This window comes from Bos grunniens, chromosome 7 (assembly GCF_055505025.1).
Source record: "Bos grunniens cultivar Pamir isolate PY7600 chromosome 7, Bosgru_T2T1.0, whole genome shotgun sequence".
Lineage (NCBI taxonomy): Eukaryota > Metazoa > Chordata > Mammalia > Artiodactyla > Bovidae > Bos > Bos grunniens.
The window spans coordinates 100,108,600-100,133,383 of NC_141171.1; the positions used below are offsets into that span (position 1 = coordinate 100,108,600).

The window sequence follows — 24,784 nt, forward strand, 5'->3', positions numbered from 1 at the left end:
AGTCAGTAAATATATGTAAGGTATTAATAATATATTAATATATTTTAATGTATTATATATTGTATTATATAAGAATGTATTTTGTGAGTATGTATATACAGCATATATGAACACTACTTTTATTTTTCAAGTATGCAAGAAATAAACACTTCTCCAGAAATAATTTTCCATAATTTGCATTTATAGAAAGATCTATGCTTTTTAACAATAACTGCAGAAATCAAAGAAAGAATAATTCAATAGATAAATGGCCCCATAACAAATATATATAATGATCTCTTTTATATCTTCATATATGCACATACATATTTATGTGTGTATATGAATGTGTTTGTGTGTGTGTAACATTCCGATGAGGTTCTTAATTAATTCTGGTCTTGAAAAACCTGAAGAATATTTAAATTCCTAGACAAATGACTTTAAAGCAGGAGTATTTTAGAAAGCTACCTCAGTTATTGTGAAAATCAAAAGTTAAATGATGCCTCCCTTAAGGTTATAGAGAGGATATTCCTGAGGATATTTATGAAAATTCAGTACAAATGTTTGTGGCATTTTTAATATTCATGTGAGTAAGAAAACTAAAGAACAGAACCAGTGAAACTCAAAGCCCAAAGGATCTCGATGATTATTTATGTCAATATCCACATTTTATAGAATATAAATCTGAGTCTCCAGATTGTAAACAGTCTTGTCTATGGTCAGAATAAGAAGGGTTTGTTTTGACTGTCTTTGGAGGTCAAACTCCTAAGTAATTTTTAAAAATTCTGTAAGCCAGTGTTCTCAATTTGGATCAATATAAAAACATGTTTTAAAGAGAATAAGTATTTTTTCTCAGAACCTGAGAAATACATCTGTGAACTCCAATTTGAATGATATTGCTGTAGGTCATGAGGGTTATCCCAAGCATTTCAAATAGAAATTCTTAATTCCAAGCAAATTTAAAGCAGTCATATAGTCAACTTATCTCACATTTGCACATTTCTTTTGTAGTTGCAAAATTATCCTTCAAAGAAAAAAATCATTTGGAATATTTCTCAAATACAAGGGTAGATACATATTCTCAGCTAAAAGTTAAGGAAGAAAGTCATAAAGAGGATTCACATAAAATAGTAAAGAATATGTATGAATTGAATTTATCATTTCCTTAAAAATCATTTTGGTAATTATAAAAATAGAATTTTTTGCCTAATATATATTTTGCAAAAATATATTTAATATATCTTACAGAATAATTGAATTGCATATTAAATCATATTATTGGGTTAAATTCTTTTCAGATTTCAGGTTATACATTGATAATTTTGCTTTCAATATATAAAGAAGAAACCTTGATTTTTATATTTTGTAATCACATTTTTTAAATTTCAACGTCATTTTAAAGTTTAAAAATTCCCTCTTCACTCCTAAAGTCTTAGGAAAATTGTTCCATTCTTCACAAGGGAAATTACAACATAGTAATAAGAGTATTAGACATGTGAAGCGTCAGAATAAATACAAATGAACAGCTTGCAATCCCAAACCAGTGTAACATTGATGTATTCACTTTAATTTGTAATTATAGTTTATTTTTACAATTTTCCCCATTAGACTACTCTTTCATTATTTTGTAAGACTGTTTCAAAATTAGAAAATAGAGATATTTTCCCCTCCTGTTTCACTTAACATGGCTTGGGATGAATGGCTATACATTAAAAACCATATCAAATTTTGTGATTGATGGTTATATTTTCAGAGCTTTAAAACATGTACAATTAATTTGATGCTTAAAGTTGGTAAGCCATCATAATTTTCAGAAAGGAAAAAATTTAAATCATGAAGCTTGACAATATGGAAACTAAATGATTCTCATGGGTGTTCAAGGACTTTTTTGGTTTCCAAATCATTTAAAATTTCTATTTGTAACTGTAGTACCTGGAAGAGGCTTTCCATTTTAATACTGTGATGACGTGCATCATAAAATCCATGGACTGCAAGAAAGACCTCTCATGAGACACAACGCTAATAATCCATAGCGGACACAAAATTCTCTAAACTATTTTCCTGAATTGTATTAACCACAGGGTTTCAGAGACATGTGAAAAAATACGTAAAGAATATATCTTTGGGGAGTTTGCTCATGGTTTCATATCATGTGAATCTTCTCTGTTTCATCACTATCCCCACTTCCTTATTTTCTTTCTGAGTCTCAGTAACTTTGTAGAGTACAAATATTATGCTGAAATGCTACATTTGCATGAATCAATGTGTTAATTCCATTAGTTCCATAAATGAAACAACCTTTCACAAACATCATGTGTACAAATTTCCAATGTGACTTGAAAGGTGAAAGGTACATTTAGGGCTACCTTTTATACCTTAGGCCACAGTTGAGAACTTGACCTTGAGGGGAAAGACGCTGCTGTGTAAGCATGAAAGTAGCAAGTTAAGTTCTTTCTGGAGAATACAAAATAAGTCTTGTCAAAAATACCTAAAGTACAGTAATTAAAAGAAAGCATATCACGGACTTCACTAGTAGTCAGAAGCTTGACTTTGTTGTTCTTTGCAATAAAATGTTTAGAAAATGGTGAGATATTTTATATGTATAAAGTTTATGGAAGAAAAGTGAATAAGACAAACATAAAAGGAGAGGACTGATGAACTAATTAGTAAAAAGTTTTGCACTTTCTATGTTTAAAATACATGCAAAGGGGCTATGTGAATTTACTGTTGTTAAAGATATGTAATTCTATCTAGATTCTAACTTATTGAAAATGCCCTATTTCAATCATTCCTCTGATTAAGTGTTTTGCTGTTGTCAGTAAATGGAGAAAGAAAAACCAGAACCTAGGGAATAAAGTAACAAATCCAAAGTTCATGCAGAGATGCAAACACCCAGAATAGTCAACACAATATTGATGGAGGAATAAGGTCAGAGGATTGACACTACCTGACTTCAAGGCAATACAATATTGTAAAGTAAAATAAATAAAACTGAGGGGAAAAAAAAAACAAACTTACCATAAAGCTTCAGTATTCAGGACAATATGATGTTGGCAAGAACAGACGAGATAGATCAAATGAAACGGTTAAAGAGCCCAGAAATAGACGCCCCCCCCAAATGTAGTCAAGTAATGTTTGAAAAAGAAGCAAAACTCATACAAAAAGGCAAAGACAGTCTTTTTAAGAAATGGTGCTGGAACTATTGGCCATCCTCATTAAAAAATGACTCCTGATAAAGAACTCAAGACCCTTCACAAAAATTAACTAAAAGTGGATGATAGATCTAAATGTAGAATGAAAAACTATAAAGCTCTTAGATGATGACTCATAAGACAATCTAGATAACTTTGGACTGGTGATGACTTTTAGATACAACACATAAAGCACAATCAATGAAAAAATAATTGATAAACTGGACTTCATTAAGACAATGGGAACAGAATGAAAAGACAAGTCACTGTCTTGGAGAAAATATTTTCAAAAGACATATCTGATAAAGGATAGTTATCCAAAATACACAAAGAAACTCTCCAATAAAAAAAATGGGCCAAAGACTTCAACAGATATCTCATTAAAGAAGAGATGTAGGTGGAAAATAAGCATATTCTAAGACACTTCACATCATATGTTATAAAAGAAATGTAAATTAAAACAACAAGTGAAAGTTAAAGTCACTCAGTCACGTGTGACTCTTTGAGACCCCATGTACAGTCCATGGAATTATCCAGGCCAGAATATTGGAGTGAGTAGCCTTTCCCTTCTCCAGGGGATCTTCCCAACTCAGGGATCGAACCCAGGTCTCCGGCATTGCAGGTGGATTCTTTACTAGCTGAACCACAAGGGAAGCTCAAGAATACTGGAGTGGGTAGCTTATCCCTTCTCCAGCAGATCTTCCTGACCCAGGAATCGAACCAGGGTCTCCTGAATTGCAGGTGGATTCTTTACCAGCTGAGCTAACAGGGAAGGTATCACTATATACCTATTAGGATGACCAAAATCACCCAAATATAAACTGAAAACACCAAATGCAGAGAAGGATGTGGAACAACAGCAATTCTCGATCATTATTAGTTTGAGTGTAAAATGATACAGTCACTTTGGAAGACAATTTATCAATTTCTTACAACACCAAACATACTCTTATCATGCTGCTGCTGCTGTCGCATCAGTAGTGTCCGACTCTGTGCGACCCCATAGACGGCAGCCCACCAGGCTCCTCTGCCCCTGGTATTCTCCAGTCAAGAATACTGGAGTGGGTTGCCATTTCCTTCTCCAAAGCATGAAAGTGAAAAGTGAAAGTAAAGTCACTCAGTTGTCCAACTCTTCACGACCCCATGGACTGTAGCCCACCAGGCTCCTCCATCCATGGGATTCCAGGCATAAGACTCAGCAATCAAATGAGTTGAAAACTATGTCCACTCCAAAACCTGCACTCAGATGTTTTTATTACTTCATTCATAATTGCTAAAACTTAGAAGAAATAGATGAAAGAATAAACTGGTACATCAAAACAATGAAGCATTATTTAGCCCTAAAAAAGGAATGAGATATCAAGCGGTAAAAAGATATGAAAAGAAACTTAAATGCATACTACTAAGTGAAAGACACCAATATGAAAAGGTGACATACTGTATGGTTCTAACAATACGACATTTGGGAAAAGGCAAAAAACTATGGAGAAAGTAAACACATCAATGCTTGCTATGGGTTCATGGGAGAACGGGATGACGGTCTGAGCACATATGATTTTTAGGACAAGGAAACATTATATCATACTATAATGGTGGATACATGTCATATAACATCTGTCAAAAACCATGGAATGTACAATTAAGGGTAAACTCTGGTATAAAGTATGGACTTCGGGTGATGATCTATAAATTCAGGTCCACTAATTGTAACAAATGTAGGTCTCTGGTAGAAGATTTTGACCACAGAGACCATGCATGTGTGGGGGCAGGGAGTATATGGAACATCTCTGCACCATCTTCTCAATTTTTCTGTGAACATAAAACGGCACGAAAAATAGTCTATTGGGAAAGTACTCATTCACAGTAACCTTGAATTTTCTTATTAGTTTCCTACAATCAAGGAGTACTTAAAAATATTTGTATTTAATCCTAAGATATCACTAGTGTATGTGTATGTGTGCATGCTAAGTCACTTCAGTCGTGTGCAACTCTTTGAGACCCTTTGGACTGTAGCCCACCAGGCTCCTCTGTCCATGGGATTCTCCAGGCAAGGACCCTGGAGTGGGTTGCCATGCCCTCCTCCAGGGGATCTTCCCAACCTGACCCAAGGATCGAATCCGAGTTTGTTATGTCTCCTGGCAGGCAGCCAGGTTCTCTACCACTACTGCCACCTGGGAAACCTGAGTGTGTATATGTATATGTATGCATACGTGTATATGGATGTGTACATGCAAGCATATATGTATATGAATGTGTATATGTATATGTACATGTATGTGTATATGGATGTGTACATGCAAGCATATATGTATATGAATGTGTTAGAGTATATGTGTGTGTGTGTGTGTGTGTGTGTGTAAGACAGGACAGAGTGACTTCTTTGCTTTTCTATGAATCAGTGATACTCAACTTTAACACATCAAAAAAGAAGATGTGTGGAGAAATAAAGATTTCACTAAAGGTAAATTCATGGGCAATTATAAAAGTTAGTATTATTCTAACAATGGTTTGTAACTACTGTCATCTGTTTCTACATGCTTAAGAGATTAATACATTAAAAATTGTTAGTGTGAAATCTAGGATTACTATAATTTTGGTTTATATCTAAATCTTGTTTTCCACATAATTTAGGATACTAACGCATTAAAAATATTAGTTTATGTTTTGGGACACACCATGTATAAAAATATAATTTTGTGACACCAACAATGGGAAGTAGTGGGGACAAAACTTTTTGCTTGTCACTGAAGTTCAGCTGGTATAAATTCAAATAAAAGTGTTATAACTTTAAGATTTCAAATGAAATCCCCATGGTAACCACAAAGAAAATAGCTCCAGAATACACACAAAAGAAATGAGAAAGAAATTCAAATGTTTCACTACACACATAGACACACAAAATACTAAAAAACAAAAGACAGTAATACAAGAACAGGAGTGACTATACCAATGTCAGACAAAACAAATTTTAACTTAAGAAAATTATAAGAAACAATGAAGGACACTACACAAAGTGAAATAAGCCAGTCATAAAAAGACAAATACTGTATTATTCCACTCATATAAGGTAGTTGCTGCTGCTACTGCTGCTAAGTCGCTTCGGTCATGTCTGACCCTGTGTGACCCCATAGACAGCAGCCCACTAGGCTCCCCCATCCCTGGGATTCTCCAGGCAAGAACACTGGAGTGGGTTGCCATTTCCTTCTCCAATGCATGAAAGTGAAAAGTGAAAGTGAAGTCGCTCAGTCATGTCTGACTCTTAGCGACCTCATGGACTGCAGCCTACCAGGCTCCTCCGTCCATGGGATTTTCCAGGCAAGAGTACTGGAGTGGGGTGCCATTGCCTTCTCCAATAAAGTAGTTAAAGTTGTCCAAATCATAAAAACAGATAGTAGCATGGTGACTGCCAGTGAGTGGGGGGAGAAGGGAATGGGGAGCAATTGTTGTAAGATAAAGAGTTTCAGTTTGCAAGAGGAAGAGAGTTCTGCATGCAGATAGTAGTGATGGTTGTACAACAAAACGAATGCACTTCATTCCACTAAATTGTACACTTAAAATGGTTGAGATGGTAGATTTTCTGGAATGTGTGCTTTATCACAATTTTTAAATGAAGGAAAAAATATAGACTAAATTAAGTGAAGTGAGTGAAGTCACTCAGTCATGTCCGACTCTTTGCATCCCTGTGAACTGTAGCCTACCAGGCTTCTCCATCCATGGGATTCTCCAGGCAAGAATACTGGAGTGGGTTGCCATTTCCTTCTCCAGGGGATCTTCCCAACCCAGGGATCAAACCCGGGTCTCCCACATTGGAGGCAGACGCTTTAACCTCCAAGCCACCAGGCAAGCCCAAATTAGATTTTGTTAAAATTAAATTCCCGTACATCAAAGGGTAACATTTAGAGAGTGAAAAGCAAACCACAGACTGGAAAAAATATTTGCAATACACATGATTAATAAAGAAATTAAAAAGATATGTTCCTAGCACAACACATTACGAAGTTTCTCTCTATTAAGAACACATCTTTTTTTTTTTTTCAGACTCAATCTATAATTACAGGAATCAGTAACTTAAAAAAAATTACTTATCTTCTGAATGCATGTATTTTATCTTTGTTAAAACTTCATGCCAAATGTCAAGAAAATGAAAGTTGAATAACCAGGATCTAATTGCAAGAATGCAATTTAATTGTGTGCAGAATAACGATTAAAAAAAAAAAAAACTGTCTCAAGAATTAAACAAAGAAATGACAAATTCCTGAAGGAAATTATCTCAATAACAAAACAAAACAGAAAACACCTTAGCCCAGTCCAAATGACAGTGTATAAAGTAAGCTATTTTTAACTCTGAGTTTGGAAAGATTTTTCTTTTGGGACTTCTGTCCGTTGTATTCAATTACCCTGAACTTGCCCATCTTTTTCATGTCCACTGACTTTGCTCCACATTTTTATCATTTTATGAGTAAATTGAACAAAAGCCTATATGGTCTTTGTATCTCTAGCACTTCTCCTTGTCAATAGAGTCTGCAGTTACAAGATTTAATCTCCTAAATTCACATATCTAATGATGCTTCACGAAGGATAAAATTGATTATCTTCCGAACCAGATCACAAAAGTTATCTTGTATCCTATTGCACCAAAATGGACTCCATTACACAAATTTACAACGCATTAAATTATTTTCCTGCCTCAGTTTGCTCTAATGATGCAATAACATTTCCTTCTGGTTTCTTCTTTTTTCCCCTGACAATCACTTTAAAGTTCTTAAAAATTACTTCTTGCATTAAAAGTCCAGTTCAGATGTTAGATTTTTAGGACTTCTTTGTTGACATGAGGAACAGATTCTACACTTCAGACAATATTCCCCCTTATCATTGTTTATGCCTTAGCTCACTGTACAGGCCTCTATTTCTACCAGAAAGCCTATGCATTCCTCTAAAGCAGTGATCAGCTCTTCAATTTTGAATCTACAGTATCTGACATTCAGTTGATATTTAATAAATATACAGTATTGCTTATCTTTGTGTTATGCATGTTACACACATATGTATGCACGACTGAAGTTAGCCTTTTGGTTGTTTGCCACTTTGAGACAAGAGTCTACTCCTGAGGTCTTTCTGTTGAGCTTGTATTAATAAAACGAAAATATTGACATAATCCATAAAAGTGGCATCTGTGACTTTAGTGGGGAAGCATTAAGGCATATTATCTCAGCCAGCTTTATCACTGGTTGGCCTCTTAACTACAGATGGGATTTAATTGCTTCTTACAGACATTTAACATTTAGGCTTCCACAACATTGCCCACTAGCTATCTAGCACTTCTGTTCATAGTTTTTACCCCAAATTCATCAAATTATACTATGAATTCTTATTATTCTTTAATGCAGCAACATATAAAAATCAGTAGTTTGTTTATAAGCAGATAAAAGTAAGCGCCAAGATCATATGTTTGCCTTTTCAAAGAAGAGAAGCACTAAAATAAAATAGTAGGTAAACAAAATTCAAGTTGGTAAGCAGAGTAGCCATTAGAATAAAACAATAGAAACTATATATATATATATATAAATTACTGAAGTTCCTTCTGGTCTAGGGAAACTGTGTAGGTATACGCACCATTGTGCCAAAGACAGACTGGTCCTTTGCAGACACTTACCCTCTGACAGCATGAATAAGTCTCAGTGATGGATAGGCAGTCCGCACTTTGAGTTTATTCTTAAGGATTAACGCATTAACCCACTCCACGTGCTTCTCTCCTCCTTTGACCATGAAAGCAGGGATCCAAAGGACACTGTCATTCAGCATGGAAAGTCTATGAACAAATTTTTCTCTGTCACTCTCATTCCGAAAGCCTCCAAACGCTCTTTGTACAACTGATGGATTCATGGTAATAAAATCTGATTTAGTTCCCACATCTGCAGCAAACTCCACCACAGGGGCTAGATTACACCTGAAGAGGGAAAAAATTAATGGACAAATGAAAAGTAAGTACGAAGCATTCACTTATAAAATGGCATTCATGAAAAGAAAAAGCGGAGTGAGCATGTTTTTCGTTTTTCAGTTTTTTTAACTAGGTAGAGAAAAAAAACATAATCTGCCTGGTAAAATTACATTCTCAGCAAGTCATCACACTTTCAGGAATACAGTACTGTCTTCAATAAGGGTTATAATGGGGCTCAAATTGTCATTTATACTAATACAACCTGTTGTTGAAGAATACTTATTGCTATTATCTTCATAAAACCACATGATATGAATTTCTAATAGGGGAATTTATGATGGTAAATTCATAAGAGCTCTGCCATGAAGTAGGCAGTCTAAGCCACATGCTGTTCTGGAAGTAAGTAAAACACACTTGACCTGATAGTCTAACCTGCACCACTTGTCAAGCTTAAGTCATTTCAACAAGTTTCTAAACATATGTAAGTGGAGATGGCTTTTCTGTACCCTGAGGTTAAGGGAAAAATATAACTCCTTGCAACATTTTCCACAAACCTATTTGTAATTGCTTTCCCTAGGCCTAAACGGGGAGGAAAAGTAAGAAAATGGAGTTATTGCATTTAATATACCTCTTTGAGATGTTACCAGAGAAAAATCCTCTACCAAGGGATCAGATATCTTTCTGTCCCTTTTGAGGACATCCTCAAAATGCCTGCCTTCCCTACTAATCAGACATGAGCCCTTTGTGGAGGAGGACCCCTGTTCTCAACACCCGAGCTCCTGAGCCTCACAAAGTACCTGATTCTGATTCTATTCTTGTAACCTGATTTTTGCATTTTAAGAAAGCTTTGGAAAGCACCTGGAATTTGTCTTCCACTTGTGATACTTTGATTCTGTCACAAAGAGTTCTGGATTTGATTAAACTTGAAAAACAGCTTTTAAATTTTACAATAGTTTAACTTGCTGAAAAAAAAGGGGCACATTTTAATTAGTTGATCAGTGAAAAATTAGATTTTTAACAAACAAGAGTTTGCTATTTGGAAAAAAAAAATAATTTGAATCTATACATTCATGAAAACACACTCACAGATTTTTTTTGTTTTCTTTTCTTTTTGGTTGTTTACATCAACCTTTCAAGTGAAGGGAAGATAAACTAATTTCCTCTTGCTGCATTTTTGCAGGTTTGACTGCATTATGAAAGTTTCTCACATTTCTCTACCTGCTGCATTTCTCCACATTAATTAAATCTCAAACCAGTTAAATTGAATTAGAAAGTAAAGTGTGTGTTCTTCTATTAAAATTATTGGCTTATATATCGCTCCTTATCTCTCTTAATTAATATATCTGACTACTTCCTAGATCTCTGACAACACTTATCTAACACAACAAATATCTTTCATCTCACACAATTAAGCAGAGTCTCTGTTATCTAGGCTGAGCTACCGAGAGAAAACAAAGTTAACACATCATATTATTTAGAAATAATCTCAAGTCATGTAACTTTAAGTATACCCACTAGATTATGTGATAGAGTACTTATCTGTCTCCATCCATGATCCATGCCCTGTTGGAGATTAGTTATTCCTCATTCCTCTCACAGTAAGGATACTAGCGATGGGACTGCCCTGGGAAAGAACAGCTACATGCGAACAGAACAAACTGAGCATCTTACAGTGTAACTCACAGAAGACTAAGGATATGGTTATTTTTAAAGTCTGAAAATTCACTCCACATCAGCTTCAAAAATAGTCTAAAATTCTAACCAAGCTGATTATAAGATGGATTTGGAAAGTGTGGAAATACATTCTGAACAACATGGGTGCAGACACTTCCCCTTCCTTAGGTAAAAAAATAGACAGCACTTGCTAACACGGCAGTTAACGTGTCCTGTCTGGGGAGATAGCTTCAGACAGATCGTTCTGCTGTAATGATACCTCAGCCATCCTTTTCAGAGGGTTCTACCAGAGGAAAAACAATATCTATAAATGTCATTTTCTCTATAATTGTATAAGTAATCAGAGCCATCCCTGTTAAAGACAGCCAAGATAACATCCCAATGAATTATCTTTTCAGGAAAAAAAAAATGACTTAGTTTATGCTTTTCATTCCTTTTCATCACATGTTTAAAAGCCCCTCCACATCTCATGTTTGCAAACACCCACTCTTTTAGCCTCAGCTCAGTTTCTGAAACAGGACTGTCTGGCCAGGTGTTATTGAAGAGTTAATAAGGCAGTCATCAATAAAGCTGGGTGCTGAAAGACAGGGACTTTCCACCTTGGAAACAAAAGGAAATTAACAGAATAACACGATTTCTGGAGAACAGGGGTGATCAAGAGGGAACTAACGTATCTGAGGAGGTAAAAAACGCTAAGTGGCTGTGATGCAAACCGAAAGGGCATCAGGCGATCAAAGATTCATCAGTTCACCTGAGCTTCACTGTAAAGTTTTTATGACCCAAGCACAGCCCCATCAGGCTTTGCAAAGGATGGAAATGGGAGTACTGAAAATAGCGCGACAGAGGACATACCGTAACATGTCGACTATGCTGGCTCGGCATGCCTGCTTGTTCTTTTTGTTTGGAGTGCCTATGCCTAAGTTTTTACGGGAAGGAAAGATTAATATCACGTCCACATGTGGCCAGAAAATTAACTTTGCTGCGGTTGGATTAGATATGTAGTCATATAATTAGCTGAATCATATAATCAGGGCAAGCATTAAGGAGGCCAAAATAACCAACCAGCTGTGTTGTACTCCAGCAATTCAGTAGACTCGTTGTGAACTTCACAGCATTACTAGTAGCAATGGTGCTGATTGAGCAAGATTATAAATAGGTTTGCAATCACACATTCTTTATCTTCCTTTTTAATAACTCTTCTCAGGGATTACAATAATCAAAAGTAGCCAGAATGGGTAGCAAGCATTTATGAAGCATTATTTCACATTATTCTTAATCTTGTAAAATTGAAGAGGGCTCGATTTTTAAATGGTGGATTTCTGTGAGTCAAAACTACTGAGTATACAAGAATATTTAATGCACTCAAGTTCCACTTCTTTAGCCAAATTAAATTTGTGTGTGTGTGTTAGTTGCTCAGTTGTGTCCAACTCTTTTTCGACCTCATAGACTGTAGCCCACCAGGCTCCTCTGTCCATGGGACTTCCCAGGCAAGAGTACTGGAGTGGGTTGCCATTCACTTTTCCAGAGGATCTTTCCAACCGAGGGATGGAACCCTGATCTCATGCGTTGCAGGCAAATTCTCTATCATCTGAGCTACCAGGGAAGCCCCAAAATTTTATACTGACCAACTATTTTGACATATCAAAAACATGAAACCATATCTAAGAATTAGGTATGGTGGACAAACTCACTGCTTATTCAAAGCTGCCCAATTTTCTATTTGTTTGTGTTTATTTTTCAAGACTGATTAAAACCTTTGGGAATGCAGCCAGCTCCATTCCCACCCTAGACCTCTGAAATTTCTTCTGTGATCTCAAGCTAGATGTGATGCCTTCTCAACAGTCCTTTTATGTAGAATTGAAGGCACTTTCATTTATCTCATGGCCATATAAAATATTCTTTAATGTATTTTAATTTAATTTTTTAGGAAAGCTGTGCTTATTTCACAATAATCGCTCAAGACCACCTCATTCTCCAGCAAGACATATCTTTTAGACTTGGCAATATTCTCTGCATTTCCCTTAAGTTATGGCTGAACAGTCTAAGCAACTAGGAGGTCCCTCTTTCAAAAGTTCAACAGATATGCCTTAAGAGTTCATTGTGCAAATACAATACATTGCTCAGAAATTTTTTTTTTTTTCTGGCTATCTTACTCTTTGTGCTAGTTGGCAATGATGTAATCTGGCCAAAGTATGATCCTGACATTTATTACTAGTAATAGCAATAAGAAAACGCTCAAGTAGCCACATGTTTACATATCCCACAATGTGTGTTACATACCTTTGTGCTACCTACAGAACTAGTCATTGGAGACACTGAGGTGAAACAGCATGCACTGTGATACAGGAGGATGTCAATAACAACTAAGTGGATTACAGCCTTATCTTCATTCTTTCTCACATTAATGTTCAGACAAGTTCCAATCACATAATTTTACAAACACACCCTTTTTTCTGTTAGCCAGTCTCACTGTTTGCTGTACTAACACTGAAATCCCATCATAAGCTGGGAACCACATTTGTCAACTGACAATGAAATGGGAGATGACCTCTTTTCTTTTCTGCCCTGAGAGGAAGCACATGGTTCCTAGCTGCTCCCATCCTGTTTTTGAGCTTGAAGAGTCAAGAGAACATTTACTCTCTAATACCTGGTTTTATTCTAGGCTTTGTGGTTACCCTCTCAACTCTGCTAGGGGAAGCCGAAACACGCAACCTCTCAGCCTCTCTGGCTTTTCCTGAGGTGAAGGCAGTAGAACTGAAGCCAATACTTTTTGCAATACTTTGAGGTCAGGAGTGGTATTATCTTCACTTAGGGGTGAGGTTAAGAAACAAGTTTAAGGACATAGTGTATAGAAAATAAAAGATAACTATTTAAAAATTACTCCAGGACAGGTGTTTTAATTGACACTATTTACACACTGATTTCTTTCAGAATCAGTGAAAATCTCTATATGTTCATCTTTCACCCAACCCTCCTGTAAGGAACAGAATGCCTTATCATTTGGTCTTAAGCATAGTCTACAAGGCCAGTCAGTCACAACATTCCCCAAACATTGAGCAATTATTGAACAAAGGGGTTTTAAATATCTGACACAGCAAAACAATAGTTACACTTCAGGTCTCTTGAAAGAAAGGATTTTTAAAAATGCTAGTAAAATGATTAAATAGCTAGCTGATGTCACTTTTTGAAATAGGAAGCCTAGGGTTAACAGATGACTTATATGTGGTATAATATTACATAGTAGACAAAGTGTAAGAGTTGGAAATGAAGCATCATGTTGAAGATTTGAATTTTCAGTATGGTAGATGAACACAAAAACACAGAAACACACATTATGCGTTATGCTTGCTGATAACAATGAATAAACTCCTCAAGTTGACAGAAATAAATGTAAATGACACATATCATGAAAATGACTAAGTGACTAAGTAGAAAAGAGGTTTCTTTTCACAAGCCCAGATTTGTTATATTACTGGCAGGGGTGGGAAAACAGTGTCATATTATTTCTAGGGAAATCACAGAATCAAAAAAAAAAATCAAACTCATTCTAGAAGACAATGATCCATGTAACGGAGAAATATCTTAGATTATGTCATTCCCATACTTCAGTCAAAATCAAAATAGCATCACCCATTTGGCAAATTTGCTACAACTGCACAGATATTATTCAATAAAACTTAAGTTTTTTTCTAGGGGGGAGAAGGAAAGGAATGCCAAAGAATGAACATACTGTGCTTAAATCAAATGAATTTCCATGCATGTGATTGTTTTCTTTTTCACAAAGTGAATATATATAGTTGCAAGACTAATATTTATTTGAATTATACATGTAAGTTTCTTGAAAATGCATATGAAATGAATATTAAGCATATACTATAAATACTTCCTTTGTAATTAAAATGAAGGATCATTTTAACTTTTCTGAAAGGGGTATAAAGAAAAAATTCTGGCAAAAAATTCCTGTTGAGGAATTCCTTTTTTCTGGTAAAAATTCATTACTGGAAATATTTAAGACAAGGAAAACCAAGCAAGATTCTTAGGATGTATTTTTCAGCCCTCTTGTCCTAGTCAGGGAACTGAACTACTCCATTTATCAGTGGTTGCTGAGCAGTTACTATTTTTTCTACAGAGGGAAAAACTGATTTAGTATGGAATTTATGTCCTTAAAAATTATGTTGTACATTAAAAGGAAAGAAACAGCATTCGTGAAATATTATAGCTGATACTTTAATCACCCACGCCAGAAAACCAAGGCAGAAAAACTATAACATTTTCTCTTTGCAATTCATAGTGTTAATAAACTAAGTACCACGTGACCGTTATGGTGGTGGTGGGAAACACACCCGAATTTTCTAACATTTAGTGATGATACCAGCAAACTCGTCACAGTAATATCACGCTGACACAACTTTCTTGTCTAAGAAGACAAAAACTTGTCATTCTAAACTACAAATGCACTTTTCATTTCTTTTGAAAGTACAATCCAAGATTAAAAGATGATTTCTTACTTAGTATATATAATCTATTTGACACATGCTCCTGGAAAGACAGTTGATATAATGTTCAGAAGAGTCAGGTATTCTGATGCTCACCAAGCATTCAGAAAAGTATCATACCACGTGTGGATAAAAATGAATGTTTCATTTCCTAATATCACAAGGCAGGCCGAGGCCATCTCACATTAATTACATCATATTTATTCTAAGTGGGTCTTTCTCTATCTCCATTTAGCAGAAAGTCACATTCTGACTGACCAGAAGGACTTGATCTCCACAATTCTTTTATCTTCCGTATCTGGTTCATCACAAAGCCCTAAAAATCCATCTCAGAAAATCTCTCCTGAGTATGTTCTCTCTTCTTCATTCTTATCGGTATTTTCAAAGCTTAGGCACTGCCATGTGCGTTTGAACTATCACTGGAATAATTTCCGAATTGATTACTACTTAGCTATAACAACTGATGAATCATGAATTGATCTGCAATTTTTAAATAATGAAGGAGAATAAAATGGATTATAACAGAACATGACAGTGTTCCATGCACATCACGTTATGGAAATTTATTTCAGGTTTACATGTGTGTAGCATTAATGACCATAGCTGAAGAAGCAACAGGAGGAGGATATCATGATATAAGTTGTATTTCTTGCTGTAATGTTTACTAAGCAGTACTGAAAAACACTGCTCTAACCGGTTCTATAAAACCCGGACTCCAACTTGATCTGTCTGTTTCAAGGATGGTATCATCTTATTAATAAGCATGTTGCTGCTGCTGCTGCTGCTAAGTCACTTCAGTCGTGTCCGGCTCTATGTGACCCCATAGACAGCAGCCCACCAGGATTACCCATCCCTGGGATTCTCCAGGCAAGAACACTGGAGTGGGTTGCCATTTCCTTCTCCAATGCATGAAAGTGAAAAGTGAAACTGAAGTCGCTCAGTCGCGTCCGACTCTTCACGACCCCATGGACTGCAGCCCACCAGGCTCCTCCATCCATGGGATTTTCTAGGCAAGAGTACTGGAGTGGGGTGCCATCGCCTTCTCCAATTAATAAGCATATTTGATCACAATACTATCCCAACCAAAACCTTCAGTGACACCAGTCCAAGGGTTTTCATAACTTGCCCATACCCTTTCTTTCCAGAATTTTCTCTCTACATGTTTGCCTGTCTTGCATCCCAATGGCATCAGACTACTCCATGTAGTTCTCTGCCTGTGTCTCTTTATTTATGATGAACATCTCTGAGTGAAATTACTCCCTCTCTAAGACACTCTAGCCTCCAACCTCAAAATGTCCTATCTTTTCCTAAAACTCAAAGGTTAATATCCTTTGCAATGCTTTATATGTTTTCTTTGGCAGAATCGACTGCTTCTGTAGCACTGATCTAAAATATTTACCTTATCTTTATTCTATCACATATGGAACTCCATTACTTTTAGTTGCTTGTATAGGGTTGCTATCTCTTTCATGCAATTAGTTAAGCTAACTATAATAATAACATTGGTTATTCTGTGTATGTGAATTGAGAATCTGTTTAATTTACAGGGGTTACTTGATCTCTTAGTCTTCTAGGAGTGCTGCTGAAGCTCTTAACCAAGTCCTGAAAATTCACAGGCCTCTGGGTCACAGGTTAACATAACTCTGAAAAATGGGCAATTTTGCTGGGCTATTTCCCCATTTAAAGGGGACAGGCTCTCGTGGGCTAATGATGATAAATGCCAAAGAAAACAAAACTACCACTTGGTTTGTGCCCCAAGGGCGTCAGTTCGTGAGCTCTGCACTAAATCTTCTGATTCTCTGTACAACCACTTCAATTTTCACTTTTAACGTGTTTGTTCTGTTAAATACATTAAAGGCGTTTCATTAGAAAGCTGATACAGCGTGTGTTTGGGGAAGTGAATTAAGGATCACCAAACATACTAATAAACAGGTGTTAAGCTGAAAACTCTGAAGCTGATAAAATGTTTAACCCTCAGAAGGTGTGCTAACTGAAATACACAAAAATGGAAACACAACCGTCCTTTTTAGTTGGAATTACTTACGTTACAGTAAGAAATGCGATCTGTTTCATTGACGCGCCTATTCTAGGTGACCTGTGTTTTCTGTGTGCAAAGCCATCATCATTCAAAACAAGCAAGGAAAGCCTAGAGGAGTTCTAAGGGCCGATAATAATTTTTCAGTCTGATTTTTAAAAACACTCACAAGTCAAAATGTACCCATAGAGAACATACAGGGGTGACAGGTGGAGAAAAGAAACTATGCTGCTTAGCATTCACCGACTGGAGGGGTCCCCTTCTCCCTTTTATTAAAGTCTCACAGTTTCAGTCCGTGGACCAAGACAGCGTTCTGTTTCTTTGTTAAATATCACATAAAATGTTGAGATATGCCTAAAAGTCTATTATACATTAAAATTACCCAAGACTCTGAAATCTCAGCAGATAATTAAAGAATGGATCAGAAACATCTTTGTATTAAAGGAATCAAACAATACATTCCAAATGTTAATAGCTTTCTTAAGTCACATACAGAAGATCATGCCTAGAAAAGTTGAAAACATAAACTGAGGGACAAGGCATGTGTATGTATGTTTAAAAGGTAAGTAGGATTATTATTAACGATCTCAATCACTGATGTTAAAAAGCATGAAAAGCATATCCCTGCAATCCTTCGATAAGATGGTGTATGCCAAGAGCAGGGGCAAGCATATCCATACAAACACAACATTCCTGGAAAGGGGGCTATTTTCCTGTCCCAAGTTGAACAGCTTTAAAACTCAGTTTCACTCACTTTTATAATTAATTTCTTGTGTCTACCTGGCAGCAATGCTATGTTCTTAGTTCCATTTTTACTGTTATTATTACTGTTACTGTCCTGTTTTGTTATTCCTCTCTCCATCAGACTGTCTCCTCCATCAGACTGTGAACTTCAAACAGAATACACCATGTAATTTATCCCTATATCCCGAATACCGACTGAAATCCCTCAGATCTTGTCATCTAGTGGCTGCTTGATAATTATTAGTTGAATGAAGAAATACTTGCTGATTTGACTACAAATTAATGGAGTCACTGCTTCCATTTAAAACTTCAAGTAAATGCTTCTTATCTGTTATTTAGAGACATATATTTGTGCCAAATGTGATTTCCGTACTTACAAAGTAATTGTGGACCCTAACTCTGGACTTCTTTTCTAAACAATTATTAATCACAATAGAAAAGTTCCTCTCAATTCTTTATAGGATCACCATGCTCTTGACATTGTTTAGTCTGATCATTTATATAATTCACTAAACATAATAAGACCTATCATATACTACCTTATGCCAGATACTATACATATCTGTTATTCAAACTTACAGCACATCCAAATAATTAAGTATAAGTAAGTAATCATATCCTACAAATGAAGAAAAAAGTTTCAGTTTACGAACCTTCAGAGTTGGGATTTAAATCCAACTTTGTATCTAAAACATTATGAATCCAAAATTTACTGCACAATACTGCATCCAAATGATTTTCATTGTCTAAAATACATATTCATTTTCTCCCCGCCCCCACACACTACACTTGGCACTAAAGACAGAATATTAAAAGCAACAGAATACAAAATCTGTAAGTTGCAGTTTTATGTGTTTGTTTAAAAAAATATTTCCAGATTACTCAGGTAGCGATAGAGCTGTAACATGACCCCAAATTTCCTAAGTCCCTGCTTATCATTCGTCTTATCTATACCTCAGGCCTTTAAGATAATTTTCAAAGTTAAAATTGTTCTCATTTCCAATTTAAGAACAGTGTTGGTATTCACTACATGGAAAAACATGCAAACACACAACACTAATAAGAACAGGAGCCTAATTACTTTTCAAATATAGGGCACTTGCAAGTCTCCCCCAAAAGACAATCACTACAAACATTTGGTACCAAATTGAATTCTAATATTCTGGAAAAAGATTCCATTAATGGCATAAATCAAGCTGTAGTTCCAAGAATCTTGGTGGATGCCAGTGAAATAGATGGGAAATTCTGAATAAGATGGGAATACCACACCACCTGACCTGCCTCCTGAGAAATCTGCACGCAGGTCAAGAAACAACACATAGAACTGGACATGGAACAACAGACTGGTTCCAAATAGGAAAACGAGGACGTCAAGGCTGTATATTGTCACCCTGCTTATTTAACTTATATGCAGAGTACATCATGAGAAACGCTGGGCTGGAGGAAGCACAAGCTGGAATCAAGATTGCTGGGAGAAATATCAATAATCTCAGATATGCAGATGATACCACCCTTATGGCAGAAAGTGAAGAAGAACTAAAGAGCCTCTTGATGAAAGTGAAAGAGGAGAGTGAAAAAAATGGCTTAAAACTCAACATTCAGAAAACTAAGATCATGGCATCTGGTCCCATCCCTTCATGGCAACTAGTTGGGTAAACAGTGGAAATAGTGGCTGACTTTATTTTTCTGGGCTCCAAAATCACTGCAGATGGTGATTGCAGACATGAAATTAAAAGACGCTTGATCCTTGGAAGAAAAGTTATGACCAACCTGGGCAGCATATTAAAAAGAAGATACATTACTTTGCCAACAAAGGTCCATCTAATCAAAGCTATGGGAGGTCTTATTTCCCAGAAAAATGTCAGGGTCCTTTCCCAAAACTATCCTAAATGATACTGCTGTGAAACAATTTCTCTCTCTTTTGATAGTACTTTTATTCACCAGTTCCTCATGTATTTTGTACATATGGTGACTTCCCAAGGCCCTGACCTCATCACACTTAGAATAATCTGTATAAACCACTAAAACTTAGTCTTGATCTATAAATAACAAACTTATGTAGGGCTACAGTCCATGGAATAGCAAAGAGTCAGACACGACTGAACGACTAAGCACAGCACGTAGTTCTCAAAGGGGAATGGTTTACGTATGTAAAGTTGAACCACTTCGCTATACACCTGAAATTAACACAGCACTGTAAATCAACTATATTTCAATCAAAATTAAAAAGAAACAAACAAAAATTTAGTCTTGTTTTTCTTTGGCTGAGAAGTAAAACCCTTCCCATGATTTTAGGTCTTAACATTGGCTTGCATACATCAGGAGACAAGGCAATACTCCTGGACCAGAGGAAACAGAAAACCAGATTAGAGGATACACAGTATTAAGCAGAGAATGCTATTTATACAAGTTGATTGATGAGAAGGAAATTTATTCATAGAACATGACAACCAGAAGGGAAAAAATTCAAACCACAATGCAAGTTGACAGGCTCTATTCCAAAGTTGTCTATTGAATCATAAGAAGATAGTCATAGACTTTTAGAGCCAGAAAGGAATTTATGAGTCCATCTAGTTCAACGGCTAGATTTGGCATATTAGGAAACTGAAGCCCCAAATGGTTTACAGTATTTGTTCAAAGCCACACAGCTATATTTAGAGGCAATGCCAGCCAGGGGATCCAAGTTTCTGAACTCTCTGACAAGTATTATTTTAACTGCACTTCATGAGAGAATACATACTACTGAGCAACAACGACCATTTAAGCACAAATATTTACATCTTCTGTGTACCTGGGTCACAGATATAATTTTACCACCATGAGTATACCACCAATGTGCTAATGCTAATACCATCAAAAAGAAGGAAGATCTACATTTACTGAATAGCTGATGTGTATTTGGATTTATTCTAGTCAATTTCACACATATTATCTATACCCACAGAAAAAGGGAAGAAAGAGATTATTTTCATCATATTTATATAAAGAAACTGGGGTTTAGAGAAGTAAATAAATCATTTAAGACCAAAAATAAATTGGATGGAAAAGATGGAACTTGAAACCAGATTTATCTTATTTAAGGGTTTATTACATTTGATTATCTGAGAGAAAAGGTCATGAGTCTCCTGCTCTATTATCTGTCTCTAGAATATTTTGACATATTTTTGGCACACAGCAAGTGCTTAGTAAAAGAAAAGAATTCTCGTTGGATGATCCACAGACCACAACTGGAGAAAATGCTAAACATTATAAGGTTGGTTTGGTGTTTATTTAAGCTTTTTTTTTTGTAGCATTAGTGAGACATAATTGACATACAAAATTGTATATGTTTAAGGTACACAGGGTTATTTTATACTTGTACATATTTCAAAAGGATTGCCATATATAGTTACCATCCACACAGCTTTTGTGTGTGTGATTTTATTTGCTGTTCAATTTGCTTTGTTAACCCAGCCTTTGAAGAATTGCTGGTACCTCGTAGAAATGTCAGACATTAAAAATGGCCTTCCCTCTTCTGCTTTTCATGTTAAGTCATCAAAATTTTAAATATATCCTAATTAAGATAATTTCTCACTGGTCTCCACATTTCAGAATAAACATGCAACCGAAAAACTTCACACTCTAGTGCAATACTATTATTTCTATAAAAAGATAAATGTTTTCAGGGACTTACAGGTGGTCCAGTGGCTAAGACTGTGCTCCCAGTGCAGGGGGAGTCTGGGGTCAAACCTTGGTCAGCAAACTGGGTCCCACATGCCACAGCTAAGGGTCTGCATGCTGTAATTTAAAGACCTGCAGGCTGCATCGAAGACTGAAGACCCCCATGCCACAACTAAGGCTTGTGCAGCCAGCAATAAACAAATATTTAAAAAGACAAGCATTTCCAATCTTCATTTAAAAACAAAGTATTAGACTCTGAGTAAGAGAGGAAACAGTTCTACTGTTTCCTTCTTCAACTTACTGTGTACACTCAGGAAAGTCATTTAGACTCTCTGATCTATGACAAAATGTGGTATGTTAACCTAAGTCTCATTAGAAAAGACCCTGATGGGAAGGACTGAGGGCAGAAGGAGAAGGGGACGACAGAGGATGAGATGGTTGGATGGCATCACCGACTCCATGGACATGAGTTTGAGCAAGCTCCGGGAGTTGGTGATGGACAGGGAAGCCTGGTGTGCTATGGTCCATGGGGCCGTAAAAAGTTGGACATGACTGAGTGAGAGAACTGAACTGAACCTAAGCCTAACTTTCTCAGAGGAACCAATGGAAACCAATTTGGATTATTCAAGATCCATTTTCTGCCATCCAAAAATATGTTATGTTTTAAAACATGGCATATTCATGCTCACTATTACTTGCCCTTTCCATGAATTATTTGTTGTTATTGATTCTCTAAGTCATATTGGACTCTTTGTGACCCCATGGACTGCAACAGGCCAGGCTCCTCTGTCCTTGACTGTCTCCTGGACTTTGCTCAAATTCATGTCCATTGAGCCATAAATTATACAAGTCATATATTCTTTGATTTTCTTAAACTGCCTTCCACCATGTATCCCTACTGTCACTCTCCTACTTTGCCCCTCATTATCTCCATATTTAGACTATTTTCAGTATTTTCTCATCCTCTGTTGCCATCTTCTCCTGCCCTCAATCTTTCCCAGCATCAGGGTCTTTTCGAATGAGTCAGTTCTTCGCATCAGGTGGCCAAAGTTTAGAGCTTCAGCTAAACATCAGTCCTTCCAATGAATATTCAGGGTTGATTTCCTTTAGGATTAACTGGTTTGATCTCCTTGCAGTTCAAGGGACTCTCAGTCTTCTCCAACACCACAGTTCAAAGCACACACACCACAGTTCTTTGGCGCTTAGCCCTTCTTTATGGTTCAACTCTCACATCTGTACATGACTAGTGGAAAAACTATAGCTTGGACTATGTGGACGTTTGTTGGCAAAGTGATGTCTTTGCTTTTTAATATGCTGTCAGGTTGAACATAGTTTTTCTTCCAAGGGGCAAACATCTTTTAATTTCATGGCTGCAGTCACCATCTGCAGTGATTTTGGAGTCCAAGAAATAAAATCTGTCACTGCTTCTACTTTTTCCTCCCTCTATTTGCCATGAAGTGATGGGACCGCATGCCATGATCTCAGTTTTTGGAACATTGGTAGGCAGGTAGCAAAGGCTTTAACCCCCAAACTGAAGCTATAGTTTGAAAATCTATGAAATGGTGAACTGCCCATTTGCTAATGCTTCTCTGGTGTCAGGGAAGGATGATCTCCACCATATTTTACATTAGTATGACTCCTCCCATCAAAGTCTATCATCTTACTCTGTCCTGTGATTTGTAATTCATCACATCTGCCTCCTCTAGTATCTTATTGAGTGCTCTGTCTTTCTTGTCTTTGATTTATTCATTATCATGGTCTTTTCATTTGCAAATATGCTCATGCTTCTTTACCTTTATATTCCTCTCCTGCTTACAATAGGAAGAACAAAACCCCAACAAGAACAAATAAATAAACCAACAAACTGCAAGGCTGTCTTTTGGACTATAGGATATCATGTGAAACCGTCATGTGAAACAATCCTTCATGATTTAAGGCCAGCGTACCTTGCCATTTCCCCTTCCACAGCCTGTCTCATTAAGAACCTAATAGCAGAGGAGCCCCAAACACTGCCTTCTCTGAAGACCTTTGAAAGCGGTTGTCTTTGTGCTTACTCATCTCTGCCTGAGATTCCTCTTTTTCATGTGCTGAATGACGTATCATTCACGTGTACAATGATTTACTCATCCTTTTCTTGCTCTGTGTTATAAAATGCATTTATACTTAAATAGGTGTTCACATTTGGGTAGATTCCTAGAATTGGAAATGGTAAATAAAGCAATCTACTATTTTTAAGGCTTGGAGGACACTGTCAACCTGAGTTTTGGAAAAGTTGTATCAGTTTTCATTTTTAAAAGCATTCAATACGAGTGCCAATATCAACATAACTTTATGCTGAATATTACAGATTTTAAATATCCTTGTTGGATTGATAGACAAGAAACTGTATTTAATACTGCATTTTTAGAAAATGAGATAAGCATTTTAAAACTTAAAATAGCTTGTCAGTTCATTGTTACTTCCATTTAAATTTTTTTATTCTTCTGGATTAAATCTTTTCATCCAAGCAGTCACATGATTATAAGGAAAAAAGTTAGAGTCTTATCTCACATCACATGTGCTTATTAATCACTTAGTCATGTCTGACTCTTTGCGATCCCATGGACTATAGCCCACCAGGTTCCTCTGTCCTTGGGGACTCTCCAGGCAAGAATACTGGAGTGGGTTGCAATGCCCTCCTCCAGGGGATCTTCCCAACCCAGGGATCCAACCCAGGTTTCCTGCATTGCAGACGGATTCTTTACCAACTGAGCCACCAGTGAAGCCCAACTCACATCACAATCAACAAAAATTCCATATTTAGTTCTAAGTTAATTTTAAAAAGCATAACTAATTAGAAATAAATAGAAATTCTGATTTCTACCTAGAATATGAATTTTATGGTTAAATCAATAGAAATAACAATGATAGTTTCTTAAAAACTATAAAATTTCATAGATCAAAAATATGAATAACATACTGAATAATCAATGTTGCTCTTTCTAAAATATAATGTGGTTATCTTAATCAATAAGAATTAAGAAAAAATCTTTCTAATGCCTGTACCAGATTCACTACCAGAAATTAG

The 24,784-nt window shown here is 36.2% G+C and overlaps 1 protein-coding gene across 1 annotated transcript in view; it reads right to left on the bottom strand.

Moving 5' to 3' along the window:
- Positions 1-24,784, bottom strand: part of ST8SIA4 (ST8 alpha-N-acetyl-neuraminide alpha-2,8-sialyltransferase 4) — a 103,577-nt gene that overhangs the window by 52,417 nt on the left and 26,376 nt on the right. The window contains exon 4 of the mRNA XM_086413267.1: positions 8,824-9,117. Coding sequence (XP_086269393.1) covers positions 8,824-9,117 — 294 coding nt within the window. The remainder of the gene's footprint in view (positions 1-8,823; positions 9,118-24,784) is intronic.